At 39.9% G+C, this 16,664-nt stretch overlaps 1 protein-coding gene across 7 annotated transcripts in view; it reads right to left on the bottom strand.

Annotated features, from left to right (window-relative positions):
* The window catches only part of clcn3 (chloride channel 3), a 44,858-nt gene that overhangs the window by 8,911 nt on the left and 19,283 nt on the right, over window positions 1-16,664 (bottom strand). For 5 of the 7 annotated variants that reach the window (XM_023282749.3, XM_035954009.2, XM_023282753.3 and 2 more), the window contains 12 exons: window positions 11,950-12,110; window positions 10,596-10,695; window positions 9,497-9,684; window positions 8,843-8,965; window positions 6,887-7,093; window positions 6,635-6,715; window positions 6,238-6,490; window positions 5,334-5,626; window positions 5,055-5,241; window positions 3,832-4,230; window positions 3,474-3,690; window positions 1,267-1,342 (listed from right to left, as the gene is read on the bottom strand). In XM_023282749.3, the coding sequence (XP_023138517.1) occupies window positions 1,267-1,342; window positions 3,474-3,690; window positions 3,832-4,230; window positions 5,055-5,241; window positions 5,334-5,626; window positions 6,238-6,490; window positions 6,635-6,715; window positions 6,887-7,093; window positions 8,843-8,965; window positions 9,497-9,684; window positions 10,596-10,695; window positions 11,950-12,110 (2,285 nt within the window). The remainder of the gene's footprint in view (window positions 1-1,266; window positions 1,343-3,473; window positions 3,691-3,831; window positions 4,231-5,054; window positions 5,242-5,333; window positions 5,627-6,237; window positions 6,491-6,634; window positions 6,716-6,886; window positions 7,094-8,842; window positions 8,966-9,496; window positions 9,685-10,595; window positions 10,696-11,949; window positions 12,111-16,664) is intronic. The other 2 variants (XM_023282752.3, XM_023282755.3) reach the window with 1 other exon arrangement.

Genomic DNA, 16,664 nt, shown 5'->3' with positions numbered 1-16,664 from the left:
CAAAATGTTATTAATATTCATTACTGTTACTCTTATTTAATTCCTGTTCACATGCATGTCATATGTAAACATTTGTGCTTTAACCATATTTATGCTCATCATTGACCTCCTATGTGGTTTTTACATTTAAAGTCTTCTACATACGGCTCCATAAAAACATTTAATGGTTCATTAAACTGATTTTACTTTAACATTGACCTAGAAAATTTCTGGAAAATAAAAAACATCCCAACCTATTGTCCACTTTCTCACTTTTTCTGGAGCACTATCAGCAGGCTGAGTTTACATATATTTGCGCTAAAGTGGTACTGATTTTATCATTTGCATCTCAGCTTGTTTTTGACCATAAACCGTAGTTGAAGTTTTGTCTATAAGAAATGCAGAATAAAACCTTAATTCTGTGCTCCTACTATGGACAAGAAGGCAGTAATTTAAAGAGTTTATTTTTCTGCTGCTGTAGCCTTTATGTTTACAAGGTCCTATCTAAGATGGTTTAATTAAGCTTGTATTAACGGTTGACTATTCTATTTTTATTTTCTATTATATGATCATTATTATTTTTATCGCCTAACTGGCTTTTAACTTTATTCATTTAATTGTTCGTTTTATATTCTTTTACGCTTTATTTACATTTTAATGTATCTATTTTACTTATTTACTATTATTTTTTAGCTTTTCTTTTATTCCTTTTGTTCTTTCCTTCACTTGGATGTGACATTTTATTATTTTATCTGCTGTTGTACTAATTTATCGTGAGTATCTTGTACCATGTTTGGACTGACCAGTCTTCTGTTCTTCAATTTTCTTTCTATCGTTTTCTTTTTTGCCCCGTCTGTAAGGCACTTTGTAAACTCTATTTTTAAAATGTGCTACATAAATACAGTTATTATTATTAAGTCAGGAGGCACATGTCTGAAAGGGGCTCTAGAGTGATGTGGGTGACAGTTCCCATTAAGGTCCAACTTTACAGGACCGACAAAACACCAAAAATCTTTTCTACATGGCGACTCCAAAACTGCTACCAGCGATGAAGATGGAGGTCAGAGAAGGTCTACACTCTCCTTTAGAGGGGAATCCACAACAAACCAGCCCACAAACAAGAGAGCGTGAGGTAAGAAAGAGGAGAAGGGAGGGCGTAATGTTTAGCCGGGAACTGTCAAGTTTTTCACACCACATTTCATGCATTCCTCCGAGGAGGCGGAGCCTAAGAGAAAGGTGTGAAAGTGGGGGAGAGGTCACGTGTGTAAAGGGGGCGGGGCTAGTCACCAGGGGCTCCGTGTGCTGCTTGAGCTCCTCCAGATGCTCTAATATATTCTTCTTTGTGATGATGCCCAACACAATCCTGAAACACACACCCGTTACTCGGTAGGCTGCCCAAAACAACAACAACAACAACAAATAAACAGAGGAGAGACAGAGAGAGAACAGACAGCAGCAGCACAAAAGTACAGAGGCCTCGAAAGGTCACAGCATGAATATTTGAGCGCTACCTTTGTGTTACCTCGTAATAAGGTTTGCATTTCCTCCGACACATGGATAAGAGCTGAGCTGTATTTTGATACTGGATCATGTATTCTAGTAGTCCACCAGTAGCCCTGACTATAGAGAGAGTCACCTTCAGCTGTCTGCTCCTTTGCCTTCAGGAAGAAAACTCATGGTCATGCTTTGGTTGTTACAATTACTTCTGTGACATATTCATTTTTAATGGTTGTAACGCAGAATACTCGTCAGCAGTTGTGTTTATGTGTGCAGTGATGCTTTTGCTGGCTGAGGTTTGTATGAAAGCTGCTGTACTCCTCAACTACTGCAGTGTTTCAGTAACACATTTGTCATAGAAGCACCAAAGGTCCAAATAATAACAGCACCACAGACTGAATCATAGCGGCAGCTCAAGTCAAACAATAACCATATATCTAGTCGCAGTTTCACCTTTTAAGATGACTAACAAGTAATAAATGCACCACATGTCATAATATCTGGGAGTGTTTCCCTTAACTGACAGTATATTATAACTGAACTGGACCAACACACCAACTGTTCAGATGGATCAGAAAAAATGTAAAGCATATTGCGAGGAAACGCAAAAATAGCCTCTCATTGTGACCTTTTGGGGGCTCTGTACAAAACATACATAACGGCGTAACGTAAAATATTAACAGGTAACTCAACTTAGAACTACAACTCAAAATTTAACAACTGAAGACAAAAAACAATCAAATGCAATACAGTTTGATGTTATAAATGAATTTCACATATGTTATGATGGAGATACAATAAACTATTGTGTCTGGTAATATACTATATTTTTCTATCTGTCAACAAATCTAATGAAAAGACCAAATCAACAAAAAAATACATCGACATGTATCAAACAAACTCGGTGTTTCATACTGCAGAGTTCTATTAGAGTCTTACAATTATTAAACCAGTAAAAAATACAAAGTTCCTTAATATTAACAGACATGCATACTGACGTTATCATTAGCTGGTTCCAGATAAAAGATCCTGTTGCTATAATAATAGCTGACAACTAAAATGATTTGTTGCTGAAAACTCTAAACAAATGCATTATTTACTCTTGTTTACAGTCACATTTGATTAAAATTAGATTGTAGGGAACTATTTGGCCCTCTTGAAAAATAAACATATACATATGTAGCCTGTTTTCAAACAACGAGGAGAGAAGTTTTTCTTTTATAAGATTTGTTGACAGCAAGAAAAATGTTGTATATCCACAGCTTTATTATTTAAGACATAAATAAAATTTAACCACAAAGATGCAAACAAACAAACAAAAAAAACAAACACTGCTGCTCAGTTCCTCTCTAGCAGTCGTCACAGCAAACTGAGAGAACTGATCTGTAAAATGAGGTCTTTATTGCCTTTAATGCACAATCTCTCTTGTAATTTCAACATCACACCAGCAGGTGGCTCTCTACAAAACCAAAATTAGACGAACTCCTGAGTGTACCAAAATATATAGCGAAACTGGTAATTTGGTTCAATTAATTGTAAAGGACAGCTCTGACACTGTTAAAAATCTCCCCTTCATCGTCTGAAAAACAGCTTCTTCACAGAGGTAAAACCTTAAACCTTCTCTTAGATTCAGACTCCACATGAACTGATTGTGTTGATCATCTTCTCCCAACATGACACCTGTTCTGTAGTTGTGGTTAGTTTGTATCAGTAGCTCTTCTGCTGAAGAGACTGTCTGTTATTGCTAAGTGGAAGGATAAAGGAAGTGCAGCACAGCGATTAGGCCAGGCCATGCAGATTATACAGGGTAAATCCTAGGATCCTCGAGCCCATGCAACACCAGACAGTGTGTACATGTGTTTGTGCGATGCTGGTCAACCTCAGACGGGTTAAGCAATCACAGCAACACCAGAAACAAGCATGTGAGAAGAATTCACCCCATGTCCTTTTACTGCAACCTTCCTCCTAAGACAAACTGTCTTTCAGTTCCTACTTACCCGTTGTGAGTGACCAGGCACTGGCGCAGCCCCAGCTTTCTGAAAATGTCCACCACGATCTCCATGGGGGTGTGGTCAGTGACGGTGAAGGGGCTCATGTCAAGGATGGAGCGTAGCTTGAGGGGTCGGGGGCTGTCGGCAGGCAGGGTGGGTGCATGCTGGGTGAAGTACACCCTGGAGTTTAACATGATGCCCTCCTGCTTACGGCGAGCATTTTCTATTGACCGAAACACAAAAACAGAGATTTAAAACAATGTACCTTTTCATTCATTTAGATTATAACATAGTAACTTCTGCTCCACTTTGATGATTTTGGTCATTTGCTAAGCAGAACCATCCTTAGACTCTGCAGTCTTACCAATAGCAATGGTGATGTCCCTGCGCAGGGCAAAGCCCACCAGCCTCTGGGACTCCTTGGAAACTATGACAGGGAAACCATTATAACTGGTTTCATTGATGACGCTCTGCAGCTCCTCCACTGTCAGGTCGTCCTGCGTCAGCACCGCCAACGGTGGGTCGCTGCGTCGAGGCCTCATCACCTCTCTGGCCAGTGTGGTATGTGTGAATTCCTCCTTGGCGTCCAGGAAGGGGTATCCGTTCAGGCGGATGTGGGCCTCGTAGATTCCCTCTCGGCCGAATGCGTCACCCACCCATTTGCTGGTCATGACAGCAGCCATGAGGGGGACGATGTACTCCAACCCACCGGTCAGCTCGAACACAATAACGACTAAGGAGACGGTCATACGAGTCACACCACCTACAGAGGGAGGATAACAAGAAAATACCAAACATTAACAGACATCTAGATGAAGAAACAAGGACTCCAGCTAGACACAATTTCTCTCTTTTAGTGAACAGACATAAAACAAAGAGGCGGCAACACTACAAAAACAAAGATTACAGTGTGTGTCATTAACTGCAACAACACAAAGGCAACTTTATGGAAAAAACAAGTGTATTCATCCTCAAGTCAGAGGGAAAACTGATCTATTTAGGAAGGCATTTGGCTCTAAACAATTTTATTTCTTATTTTCGCTCATGTGTCACTTGTTGCTGGAAAACTACTGTCCATTCTACAAAAATGTCTTTAACATAACAACGGCTGTACAGTGTATAGAACTTGTCCATATTCTTTTAATCAGGTGCTAACATGATATTTTTTTGTTATTTAGCTTTATTTAATCATTTAAATTTCTTATCTGCTTTTTGCAACAAAAAAAATTGCACCTTACGATAACATCTTGAAATTTATACATTATCATAGTACAGCAAAAGACAGTTAATTGAGAAAATGGTTTGAGCTAATTATGTGAAGGGAATTATGCTACGAAACAAAACATAAGACAGAAGTAAAGCAAAAATCCTTTAAAATAAATATTGCTGTCAGAGTAATAGACCAAAATGTTCTAATACAATCAGATCTTGAAGGAGCAGCAGTGCAGAGAGCAAAATATCATATAGCATATATCCTCCTGTTACCTTGCCTCGGCACCGATAACTGGAAAAATAACAAAGCTTCGAAACTGGTGATGCTGACCAACTAATAATCACTTTTATTCACTATATAATTTGTTGACTCACCCAGACAAGCGGCGGCCCCCACCATGGCATAGAGTCCCGGAGTGATGCAGTCGGCTCCCACCTCGCACCACTCTTTGAACAGGAACCAGTCGTGGTGATAATAGGCGAGCTGCTCCACGGCGATGCCAACGATTCGCCCTGCGATTGCCCCGATAGCCATGCTGGGGATGAACAAGCCCGATGGCACCTGAGGATGAGAAACAGCCACAGATTTGAGCGTTGATAAGTACATGCTGGGTAAAACATCTGCCCCATTAGTTAATATCCTCTTTGCATTACCTTGAGTCCAAATGTGAATATAGTCATGATGATTTTAAAGATGAGCGCCAGGCAGAGCTGCCACATGGCGGAGTAGACGCCAGGCCCCGCCGGCCGGTTGGGGTTGTCGGTGAAGGCTTTACTGCCGTTCATCTGGCTGCGGTACTGACAGAGCTGGGAGGACTCCAGTGGGCCGCAGTCGGTGAAGAGCTCCTTTATCAGCTCGCTGGTGTTCTGGCGGGTGTAGGGGTTTGGGAAAGCAACCACTGCTGTGATGGCAGCCACCAAGATCACCTCCAGCACCGGGTACTTACCTGAGAAAAGAGAGAAAGGCTTTTAGCAAGTTGTGCCTCAACTTGGTATCTCAATTTTCAATGTTACATATTCAGAAAATTACAAAAAATCTGAAGTGTGTCACTGAAAACAAGAGCCAACAGGTCTAACAGAAAGTCTTTAAGTAGGGATGCAATATGTAAAGTAGCAGACAGTCAGTTAGATGACTTCTAAACATGAATGTAATGTAGACTAATTACTAAAATGAGGAGAAAAAGATGTCGTTTTGTTTCAGATACTGTAATATGAACGTGGTATTACCATAACAGGGTAAATATTACATTTCTCAGTGTTTGGATCACTCAATTTTGATGATCTGTGCCAACTTAACAGGCTAATGCAATCTATCTGTATATTTTTAACAAATATTTGAAGCACTTCTATAATTGTAGCTTGAATGAACTGTTTAAGAATACACCTTACTAGGCTGTGAGAAGAGGTAGTTTTTATTCCCACATCTGCGACTTTTAAACTGTTCTCTGCTAGCACAAACCACAAACAGTAATCGTCCATACAGACAAATTAACTTCAGCACCCGGACTGGCTGAAATATTTAATTTCATATCCTGCATCGTGAAATCATGGTACTTGCCGAAGCGCGTCGACTTGCGCCGCCGACACCAGGCGATGTTGGCTCGGATGAAGAAGGCGCCCCACAGGCCCCCGAACACTCCCAGGAGGATGAAAGGAATGAGCTCAAACAGGTACCACGGCGTGTGGTACTCCACGTAGAACAACACCAGGCGGCTGTTACCGAAAGGGTTAATGGAGCGCAGGACGAAGGCGGCCACCAGGGCAGCGAAGAAGGAGCGCCATAGAGTCTTGAGAGGGAAGTAGTAGCTCACCTGGAGGAGGGAGAGGAGAGGTTACAGGATTAGCCACGGCTGGAATGCTTAATTGATTATCCTGCCATTTTCATTAAGCATTACGTTGTGATTAGTGAGCAATAAAATCATGCTGCGGAGTAGTTTGATGATGTGCACATGTACCTCCTCCAAGCTGAAGAGAACTCCTCCAATCGGCGCTCCAAAAGCAACAGACACCCCAGCGGCCGACGCAGCAGAAAGAACCTGATAGAGCAGCAAGAAACACACTTCAGCTGATGTGATGAGTTCCAACACACAGTCACAAACAACTGAGCTGACTCTAAAACACAGTCATACATGATAATTACATAAATAAAAGGAGATTAAAAGAAAAAGCATTATCTGTTGCTGTGGTTTATGTTTCTTGCCTCTCACCTCTCGTTTCTTGGCCTCGTTCTTGCTGTACTTGGGGAAGAGGTAGGAGAAGATGTTCCCACAGCAGCAGGCCACGTGGACCAGGGGCCCCTCTTTCCCCAGGCTGAGGCCAGACGCCACAGCCAGAACCAGAGTGATGGTCTTGATCATCAGGGTCCACTTGCCCAGGTAGCCCCGGATGATAAACCCACTCAGGATGGTCTTGATCTGGGGGAGACAGGAAGGTTTAACTCAAACTGAGCTACAAGGATGGGTTGGATTTCTACTGAGGATAACCAGGACAGAAATGTCTCCATTGTTTCTAATGTTCTATTGCATTCTGCATTAAATCAGTTGGAAACAGTAGGTTTAGTAAAGCATAATGTACAGTGTGGTTTTTCAAGCAGCAACATAGTGTGACGCTGCATGCATCAGACTGAAACTGAAGGTTTAATCCTACACAGAACAGTAGTCTGTGGTTTCCACATGCCATCATACATTCCTTGAAGGCTGTGACTACCAATTGTTTTTGAAAATAAATGAATGCATTAATAATTTAGTCAATAAAATGCCCAAATAACATGACAAATGCTCATCATGTTAATTAACCCTTTGATGTGCAGTGTGCATCAGAAGATATCCATTTTACAATGGATTTGGGTCACTTTTGACCCATTTTGTGCATCAAAAGGTTAAGATCCTCAGGTAAATCTTCAAATAGCTTGTTTTGAATAACATTTAAAAACACAAAGTAATTAAAAACACATTATAAAACAATAATGGCACCACAACCTCACAAAAATACTGCTCCTTGCTCATTAAATGACTCAAAGTAGTGAATAAACTGTCTGTCAATAAAGTCAACCTAAATCTTAGAGCAATATTGTAGATAAGTCATGTGTTTGCATAGTTTCTGTTCTTTACAAATGCAAAAATTTTTAATGTGTTCATTGTATGCTTGGATCAAAAAGCTCATAGAGGGAGCTGACAGAAAATGAAATGAGGTGAGAGAGAAAATAAGACACAAGACAATACAACACAGATCCTCAGCCAGTCAGATGCCTGCAATGACACCATGATGCAGAACTGTTCCCTTTTCTCAACATTTCCCCTAAACTAGGCTAAAACAACCAAAGCCAGTGATTCTCGCTAATTATCTTCTGTTAAAATACTTTCAAGTTCCCTTTTTAGTAACTTGAAACAAATTCACTGAGCTTCTGCTGTAGCTGCATCTCTCTCTCTTGATCTTATTATGTTGCCACAAACATGACCCAAGTCACCAACTTATACAGGCTGTACCTACCCTTCTAGCTTTTGTGTTCCCATGGCAACTAAACTGACATTTTTTTTAATGCTCAGTGCGCTTACCTCAAAATAGCTTTTTCACAGCGCAGTTAAGCCTTTCACATCTCTCCACTGCCCACTGAATTAACAATTTCAAGGCACTTCAAGACATTTAAAGCAGAGCCACAATCGCAAAGACACACTGTGCGGTTCTCAGTTAGTGCACATAACCAATCAGATCACTTTCACTGAGAGTTATAGGAAGCTTACAGAGATTTATACACATTTTATTTCATGTGCTGCCCTTGAGTTTGCGACATCCACAGCAAATCAATCAGAGGTGAGGAAACAGAAAATAAACAGCTGGCAGAAATCCGACACACTCAGAGAGACACAGACACAAAAACAAATTCCCTCTTAACAACTTATTACTTTGACAACAAAATAAATATGGAAAGTAATGCTAGGATATGTAAATGAAACAAAGAAAAGGGAAGATCTGTCTAAAACATGACACTGTTTGAAATGCTGCTGCTCAAAAGACAATTTTCAAGTCAATAGTTCAAAAGTTTCCTACAACAATATCAATGTATCCTCAAAGAGAGGTTTCAGAACACACTGTGACCGCAGCTGCAAGAAAGTTACAGCAGTACTTCTGAAAAAAGGGATTCACAAAAACAACATTTTCCTCACCTCAGGGATCCCTGAGCCACAGGCGTATGGAGCAAACACCTTGACCAGACAGACAGCCAGGAAGGCAAAGGACAGCGCCCAGTAAATATACATGAAGTAGTTCATAATGTATGAGCCGGGACCCTGCAGAGAGGAGAGGAAAAAGAGAGAAAGAAAAGTTTTAGAGTCAAAATCTTAAACGTCAGTGACACCAGAAATCACATCAATAGTTTGTGTGACCGCCTGAAAGCACCCTTCTGTAGGTGGGTATGTGTATGTGCTGGGGATTCTAATATACTTTGCAAACTTGTCTTTTTCCCTCCAGAACAAGCTGCTCCCTTCTAGCTTTGTCACTGTAGCTGCATTCACTTAATAAGAAACACTTTGATAGTCACTGTTTCAGAGGATCAACCAACACTCAAGGGACTTCTGAGGTCGGTAAACTTATAACAAATAGATTGCTTTTTGATTGTTAGAATCAATAGAGTTGGGGAAACAGGACTCAGTACACTGTTGGAAACAGAGACTGCTTAGGGGTTGTGCCTACATTTTTTAGTACTAAAACGATCCACAGCCCCATGTGACCAAAATTATTCCCATGAAGCCAAAGTAATGAGGTACACAAATTGCAAATTTTGGGAAAAGATAATCCTGTGCCTGTGTTAGTTAGTCTACCTCGGCCTGCCCCAGTATTAGCTCAGCCCAGCTCTTCCACTGAGGACACTTGTCCCTCTCAGCGAAGGTGGTCTCATTGGAGGTCCAGCAGCACTGCTCGTGGTTGAACCACATGGCGCTCAGACACACCCCCTCCTTCAGGTCGTTCATCCAGTCAGCAGCTATGTCAATCAGGCCAGCCAAAGCACCTGACAGGAGGAGGAGGGAACCAGGAAGGAAAAGAGGGGCAAGAGGTGAAGGCAGGGAGGGAAGGAGAGAAAAGAGAAAGGTGTTTGTTGGCAGTTTGCTTGCTAATTATACTACCAGTCTTTAAATAAGCCTCTGTAACAAAAAAAAAAAAAAACAAAACTGCAAAAGGAAACCTGAGATACATGTGTTTAAGCTGCAATATGGAGGCTTTTGGCCCCATTTCCATCCACATCCTCTTAAACTTTAGTGCTAATTCTGACAGCTAAAGAATGGTGACACTGAAAAACATGCTCCACAAGTATTGGCCTACACAAATACAAAATGGAACGTTTTGTAAGCAAATCACTACAGGAGTGTTACCTGATACCAAAACTCTGTATCAGATAGCAGACACTCTTCAAAAAAATATCGCAATAAATGAAAAGTCAGTGGATGGCTGGCATGTTGCAGATTACGAGTTTTTATGACTTATGAGCATTACAGGCTCATTTAGACTGATTAATGTAAATTAATACCCCAGACCATCTTTTCAGTGAAATACAATGAACCCAACTTATGTATGATGCCAATTTCTCTCCCCTTGTAGCCTAATAAAAACATTTTTTTGTCACGCTGGTGTTTACAATCTCGTACAAAGCCTTCTTCATTTTCTCTTTTAGCAGTCATATAAACATTAACTATCCCCACACATTTGGTGGCATTTTGTCCTTTAAGGCCTGAACTGTCTGATGAGGTTCTGCAAAAGAGACAGTGTGCTCGTGAGTAGTGGGCAAACAAGCGCAAAAGACAGACAGAACAAGAGAAAGACTGAGCGTGAGCCGCCTGAGGCAAAGCATGTGAGAGTCACCAGCAGAGCAGATAACAGCTGTGTGTGTCTGTGTTCAGTCCAACACGTGTGCATGTGTGTTACCTGACGCCAAGCCGGTGAGCGTCACCACCAGCCAGCCAGACCAGGCATCGTACAGGCTCTTGGTGAACTCCCATGCTGACTCCTTTTTCTTACTGTTGATCTGCATGTACACAGAAAACACAAACAAGTAGCAAAAAAGCTGGGTTATATGCATGAATAACTAGAAATATAACCAAGTTGCTGGGTATTTAAGAAACGCTTTATTACAGGAAATCATACTGCACGCAGGCCAAAAGTTTATAACTACTGACTGATAAGAATTCAGTAACCTACTCTAGTGGCATTGTTTACACTGTTGCTTCAATAAAACAGTTGATTGCCCCATAAACCACATGGTAGGTAAGACCAGGTTATAAAAACTAAGTTATCAAATAAAATTCAAATTCTAAATTTCCAGGAATTCTGCAATAAAACAATCTGGAAAGTACGCTGTAGAACTATGTCAATATTTGGATTAAAATGCTGACAGAGAGATGGTGAAACAGAGGAATGTAGGCGACAGGTTTTGTGTCCATTCATATTGGAGCTGCACACTTAGATTCCTGCAAGTCTGTTCTTGACTTTGGTCTCCAAGAACATGAAGGCTGTGAAAAGGACATGAAAGCTGAGGAAAAAAAAAAAAACTCTAGGCGGTGTTCACTGGGAATGTATTGGGGGAAACAAGTACTCGGCTTAAAAATGAAAAACAATTAGAAAAAAATGTCAGTGAAAAACCAAAGCTAAGAGTGGCTTTGATATTTGATATTCTTTTTCATGGAGTTTCTGCTTGTGAAGTTTTGTTTTGTATATATGTTCTGGCTTTGTTAAGCCATCAAGCCAAAAAGTGCTGATCTGATCTACCCAGTTCTTCTTTTGTGTGATCCAAACAAACTGTTGCTGCAGCAGGAAATGTGTAATACAAGACTTCCCGTGCAGCCGAGGAGTTTTTCGCTGACGCTAGCCAATATCAAAGCATTGTGAGCTGGGAAAAAGCCAAATCACAAGGATAACTGTTAAGTACTGCGGATTAGTTAAAATAAATAAATAAATCAGTCCACATTTTGCTTACTTCATGCCTCAGAACACTTCAAATAAACTACTTTTTGGGTCCCCTAGCAGCATCTAAAACCGTGTCTGACAGCAAACTCTGGGAGGGGGCTGTATCCAACGCTGTTTGTCATTTATGCAGCAATCGGCGACATGTGTAAAGGCATGAAAGTTATCTGGGTTTGAACTTGTTGTCCGTTTTCTTTACTTCTGTCACTTCACAGAAGCTGTTGGAGTGTAAATAACTTATTCTTTTACAGTTGGTTTGAATACATATTGCACTACAGTGCTAGCCTATTTTAAAGCTGGCCGCCCTCTGTGTCCTCACCTTCCGGTGTCTCTCGCGATCCTTGCACTTCTCACGGACCCAGTCGATGGTGTGGAAGTCGTCGTAGGTCCCAACACCAGGGATGGGCTCCTCTAGGAAGTCCAACAGGTGGGTGGTGCTACTGGCGACCCCGCCTCCGTTAGACATGGCGTAGTTAGACCCTGAAGAGAAACGACAAGAGAGAAATTGATTACAACATTCAAAAACAAGAAAAGCACTCAGAGAGCACAGTACAGCCAAGGCTGCTCTGTCGTATCATTTCTGATGGATAAGTCCCGATCAGTCTGCAGCGGTGGACTTGTAGTAGGATCACAATCATGTGATCGTCAGCACGGAGTTGACACAGCGTTCACTTATTGTCATAGTTACAGTGACGCCATGCTGCTATCTCGCAATCATACAGAAACCCTTGACAAATCTGTGGATCTAGACTATAAGCTGCATCACTGTCAAAATCTAATCACTTGGTCCTTGTGTCATTTCTTACCGTCCCTGAAAATTTCATCAAAATAGTTATTCCATTTTTCCGTAATGTTGCGCACAGACAGACAAACGCACGTCGATCGTCATATAACTCCGCCGTGTTACTTGGTGGAGTAATTAATAGTCCTACAGTACAAGACTACAGAAATTCAACATGTTTCTTACACAATAAAGAAAGACTGATACTGTATTTCAGGAGCAGACATGAGTTTTTCGAGAGGAAAAAAAAATCCCACATCAATATCGTTTTTTCACAAGCTATTTAGCGACTTAACATGAAGACACTACTTGGTTTTCCAGCCACGTCTGCTCAGTTGTACTCTGCTACATGTGCAATAATATTAAAACACAATATTAAAAACACTGAGAATGGAGCTACTCTGCTGTACAAATTATGTGATGACACCATTTCTAAATTATCCCAAGTATTTTTAACTGCATTATATTCTGTAAAAAATAAAAATAAATAAATCACTGCACATCAGGCAACATATATGCTTATTCCAGTACTTCTGCGGTAGGCCAGAACTGGTGGATAACATCAGCTAATTTAATATTTTACTTTTTAAATGTATAAAAACAATCTAACAGGTCAGCATATATTGTTGGTTTTTATATATTGTGTAGCGCATTATAGTTTACAAAAATCTTCGATTCAAGAAGATGAAGAGTCTGTTACTACACAATAACATACGTCACTGCATGCAAGACATAAAAAAAAAAACACGTCAATTTTCACTCACACTTGAAACTTTGTACAAAACCAGACACATTTCCCATAAAGAAACTGTGAATGTGAATCTCAGCACAAAATAAACACCATCAAATATTGCTATCATGGTGGAATAAAACTTGCTCAGAATTTGTAGAATGTCAGCTTTTTCCATTTAAGAGGACATTTACATTCCACAGGCTGGAATGAATGAGATTAAAGAGCTTATTTGTTCCTCAGTCTGTCAAACTAGTAAATCAGAGTAAAGGTTCAAAGTAGGCCTCAGTGTCACACTGCTGATAAGTCATTCATAACATGTAATTCATTATATGAGTCTCTAGTATTTGGGGTGTTCTTGGTTTAATGTTAATGTAATATGTCTTTGTTATGGATGTGGAACAATGTGGAGCTTGGGACACAAGACAGACTTCAGACAAATACTCTGACAATAAAATCAAATCACTTTTACAACAAGGAAGAATACCTTCTGACGCAGTACGTTTGCTGCATCTAATTCTTTTCAACAATCCTGAAAAGACAAGAGATCCATCACAGTGCTGCCTGCAGTGGACTGCACATTAGAGCTACACCTCCTCGATTATCCAGCCCATCAGAAACACTGCAGAAATCACAGCACAGCCGCCACTGAGATTTAATGAGACTGTCGCAAACACGGCTACACTGCAGTCCATCACTTAATCTGGAACAATAACAGAGTGGAAGTTTACTCCCACAGCTGAAAGATTTGGATGAATAAAGGAAATCTTTTCTCACTATTTTATACCAAAAACAAGAAAAGCAAGTCAGAGAGCACAGTATTCCACCAAGGCTGCTCAGTCTTTGTGTCATTTCCGACAGATAAAATCTTTAATAAAAAAATACCTTACACTGAGCACTGCTGTGTGTTTTGCATGTGTACGTTATGTATGGATACTAAATCACATGACCTAAATATGAGTAAATAATAAATTCTTCTTTGTATGATTTCCAACAGATAACTCTCAATAAGTCCTCAATGAACGATTTGTAGTAGGATCACAATCATGTGATCGTCAGCAGGCAGCTGACGTACTGTTCACTTGTTGTCATAGTTACAGTGACGCCGTGTTGCTATCTCTCAGTGATACAGAAATCTTGAACAAATCTGTGGATCCAGACTATAAGCCGCATCACTGCCAAAATCTAATCACTTGGTCCTTTTGTCATTTCTGACCTTTCCTGAAAATTTCATCCAAATCTGGTAGTCCGTTTTTGAGCAATGTTGCGCACAGACAGACAAACAGATGGACAAACGTGCGCCAATCGTCACATAACTCCACCGTGTTCCTTGGCAGAGTAAAAATAACGTTACTGGACAATTTGGAGTGACGTAGGATGCTCATGGGAACCTCAACAGAGCAGCTCTTGTTCACTTTTCAAATTCTTTCTGGTGGTCTAAGATGCAGATGACTATACTTGGATGGATGCCGTGTTTCAAACTGTAACATATAAAAGAACTTCTGTGTCTACCGAAAGCCTTTTATATTTTACATTTCAAACATCCAAGCTTTAAAAGAGTGAATCAGTAACTTCGACAAAGAGTCCTTTTTGTTCAAAACCAAGCTTGTCATATCTAAAATTTCAAGTAAATGACATTTTAATTAGATTTATAAATTTGTGGGGTTTTTTTGGAGTCCTAAAATCCCCTCATTTTAAGAATAAAAACTTTAACTACTTGGATTCTGCCACTCTCATTAGCGCTGGTCTGCTGTTTCGGCCTAAAGGCTGCAGAACAATGTGACTGCTTACAGACCAAATAACCACGTGCAGTCAGTCAAGAATGAATTTAACATGACTAGAATTAGTCACAGCACATATTAGTGCAGATTAATAAAAGGCAACAGAAACTAAATAAAGCAAACATTGTCCGCTGCCCTTTCTTGTTACAAAACTATAATTCAGTCCAGTGACTTTGCACTCAACACTGACATGTGATGCTGAATGTCACTGCTTACGTCTTGTCTGTTCTGGCTGCATGCACAGATTCAATATAAGAAGCAGACAGCAGAACATACTGACTCACATCTACACACAAACGCAGTAACGGAGCAGGAGAAGCAGCCGAGGACCCGATTCTCTTTGCATCTTATCTGGAAAACATCACAAGATTTACATGGCTGTCATTTCGCTTTGGCTGCTAAAGTGGAACGATGAGGAATTTCCTTTGCTGTGAAGTAACAGCAATGATACGTTCCATGTTGTCCTCGTAATTCAGAAAGTCAGGGACAATATTTACTACACAACAAGGTTCATTCTGTTAACCTCACAGTTCAGAGGAGCATATTTAATTTGGCAAAAAGCCTGCTTAATAAATGGCATTTGAAACTGTCAGTAAGGCTGAGTCCAAGCCTCCTACTTCTGAAGACACAAATATTCCTCAGTAAAACAAAGGCAGCATTGTCTGTGACAAGAAATGACAAACAACTTTAGGAGCTTCAGAAGAACACAAAGAAAAGTATGTACAATTAATCTAAAGATAGACATCTAGTGCAACAAGTCCAGCCTGTTTCTCCTGTCTATGTAGATTTGACAATATCAAATTAATTCCTTTCAACATGGGTGTAATTCCTGTGTGTTACGCGTTAGACTGTTGACACAAGAAGAAACAAAATGATTTAATGCAGATTTTTACAATCATTTCTTGTTTGTTGTCCAAAACATTTTTTTTAAATTTTGAATTCTATTAACAAAAAACACTCTGGAAGATAAACTTATCAATCTAATGTTGTTAGTGTTATGGATAGTTTGTTCCAGTTCATCTCCACTTCCCCTGCCATGATCATTCATTTGTTTAGTGTGGTGTGGTCACATTAGTCAGGCATGTTGCTGCTAAATTTTACAGCATCCTGTGATAAGACACTGTTGGCAGCGAAGTATATTACCAAAGGGTTGATAGGTCCTTAACAACTGATAATTACACGCTTATGTCAGATGAATTAAAATTTTAAATAAAAGAGAAGTTTACAAAAGACAGCCGTTTTTTTAACCCTGTAAACCTCAAAACACGCCGCTGAGTTTGAAAGACATTCAAACTTCTAGTGGAAAATAACCAGATTCAAGCTTAAAATTTGAACATTTCATCAGTCATTTAAAAAAAATCCCAAAAATAAACCATTTGCAGAAATCAGATTAAGTAAAAAAATTCTGCACTTGTAACGACAACAGTAAAGCCATGAATAACTCAGCTGCAATAAACAGTTGCTTGATGAAATTCTGGGGCTTTTCAGGTTAACTGTGTTTATAGAGAAAAGAAACATATAGAAACAAATTTAAAAAGTAAGTCATTAAATATCTATAGTATGTAGAGCCACCGTGTTTTCTCCAGTAATGGTAACATCTATGGGCATTTGGCTAAATGTTATACATGTTGATATCATGTTTTTTTTCTCCAATATTCTTAATTCATTTTCTTAGGACATTAGAGAAGATATGTTTGATTTGTCTCTGCTTGTAGCCATAGTTGTGTTGTTTCCAAAGAGGT

Source organism: Amphiprion ocellaris, chromosome 23, assembly GCF_022539595.1.
Source record: "Amphiprion ocellaris isolate individual 3 ecotype Okinawa chromosome 23, ASM2253959v1, whole genome shotgun sequence".
NCBI classification, from domain to species: Eukaryota; Metazoa; Chordata; class Actinopteri; family Pomacentridae; genus Amphiprion; species Amphiprion ocellaris.
This window is presented reverse-complemented; position numbering and strand designations above follow the sequence as displayed.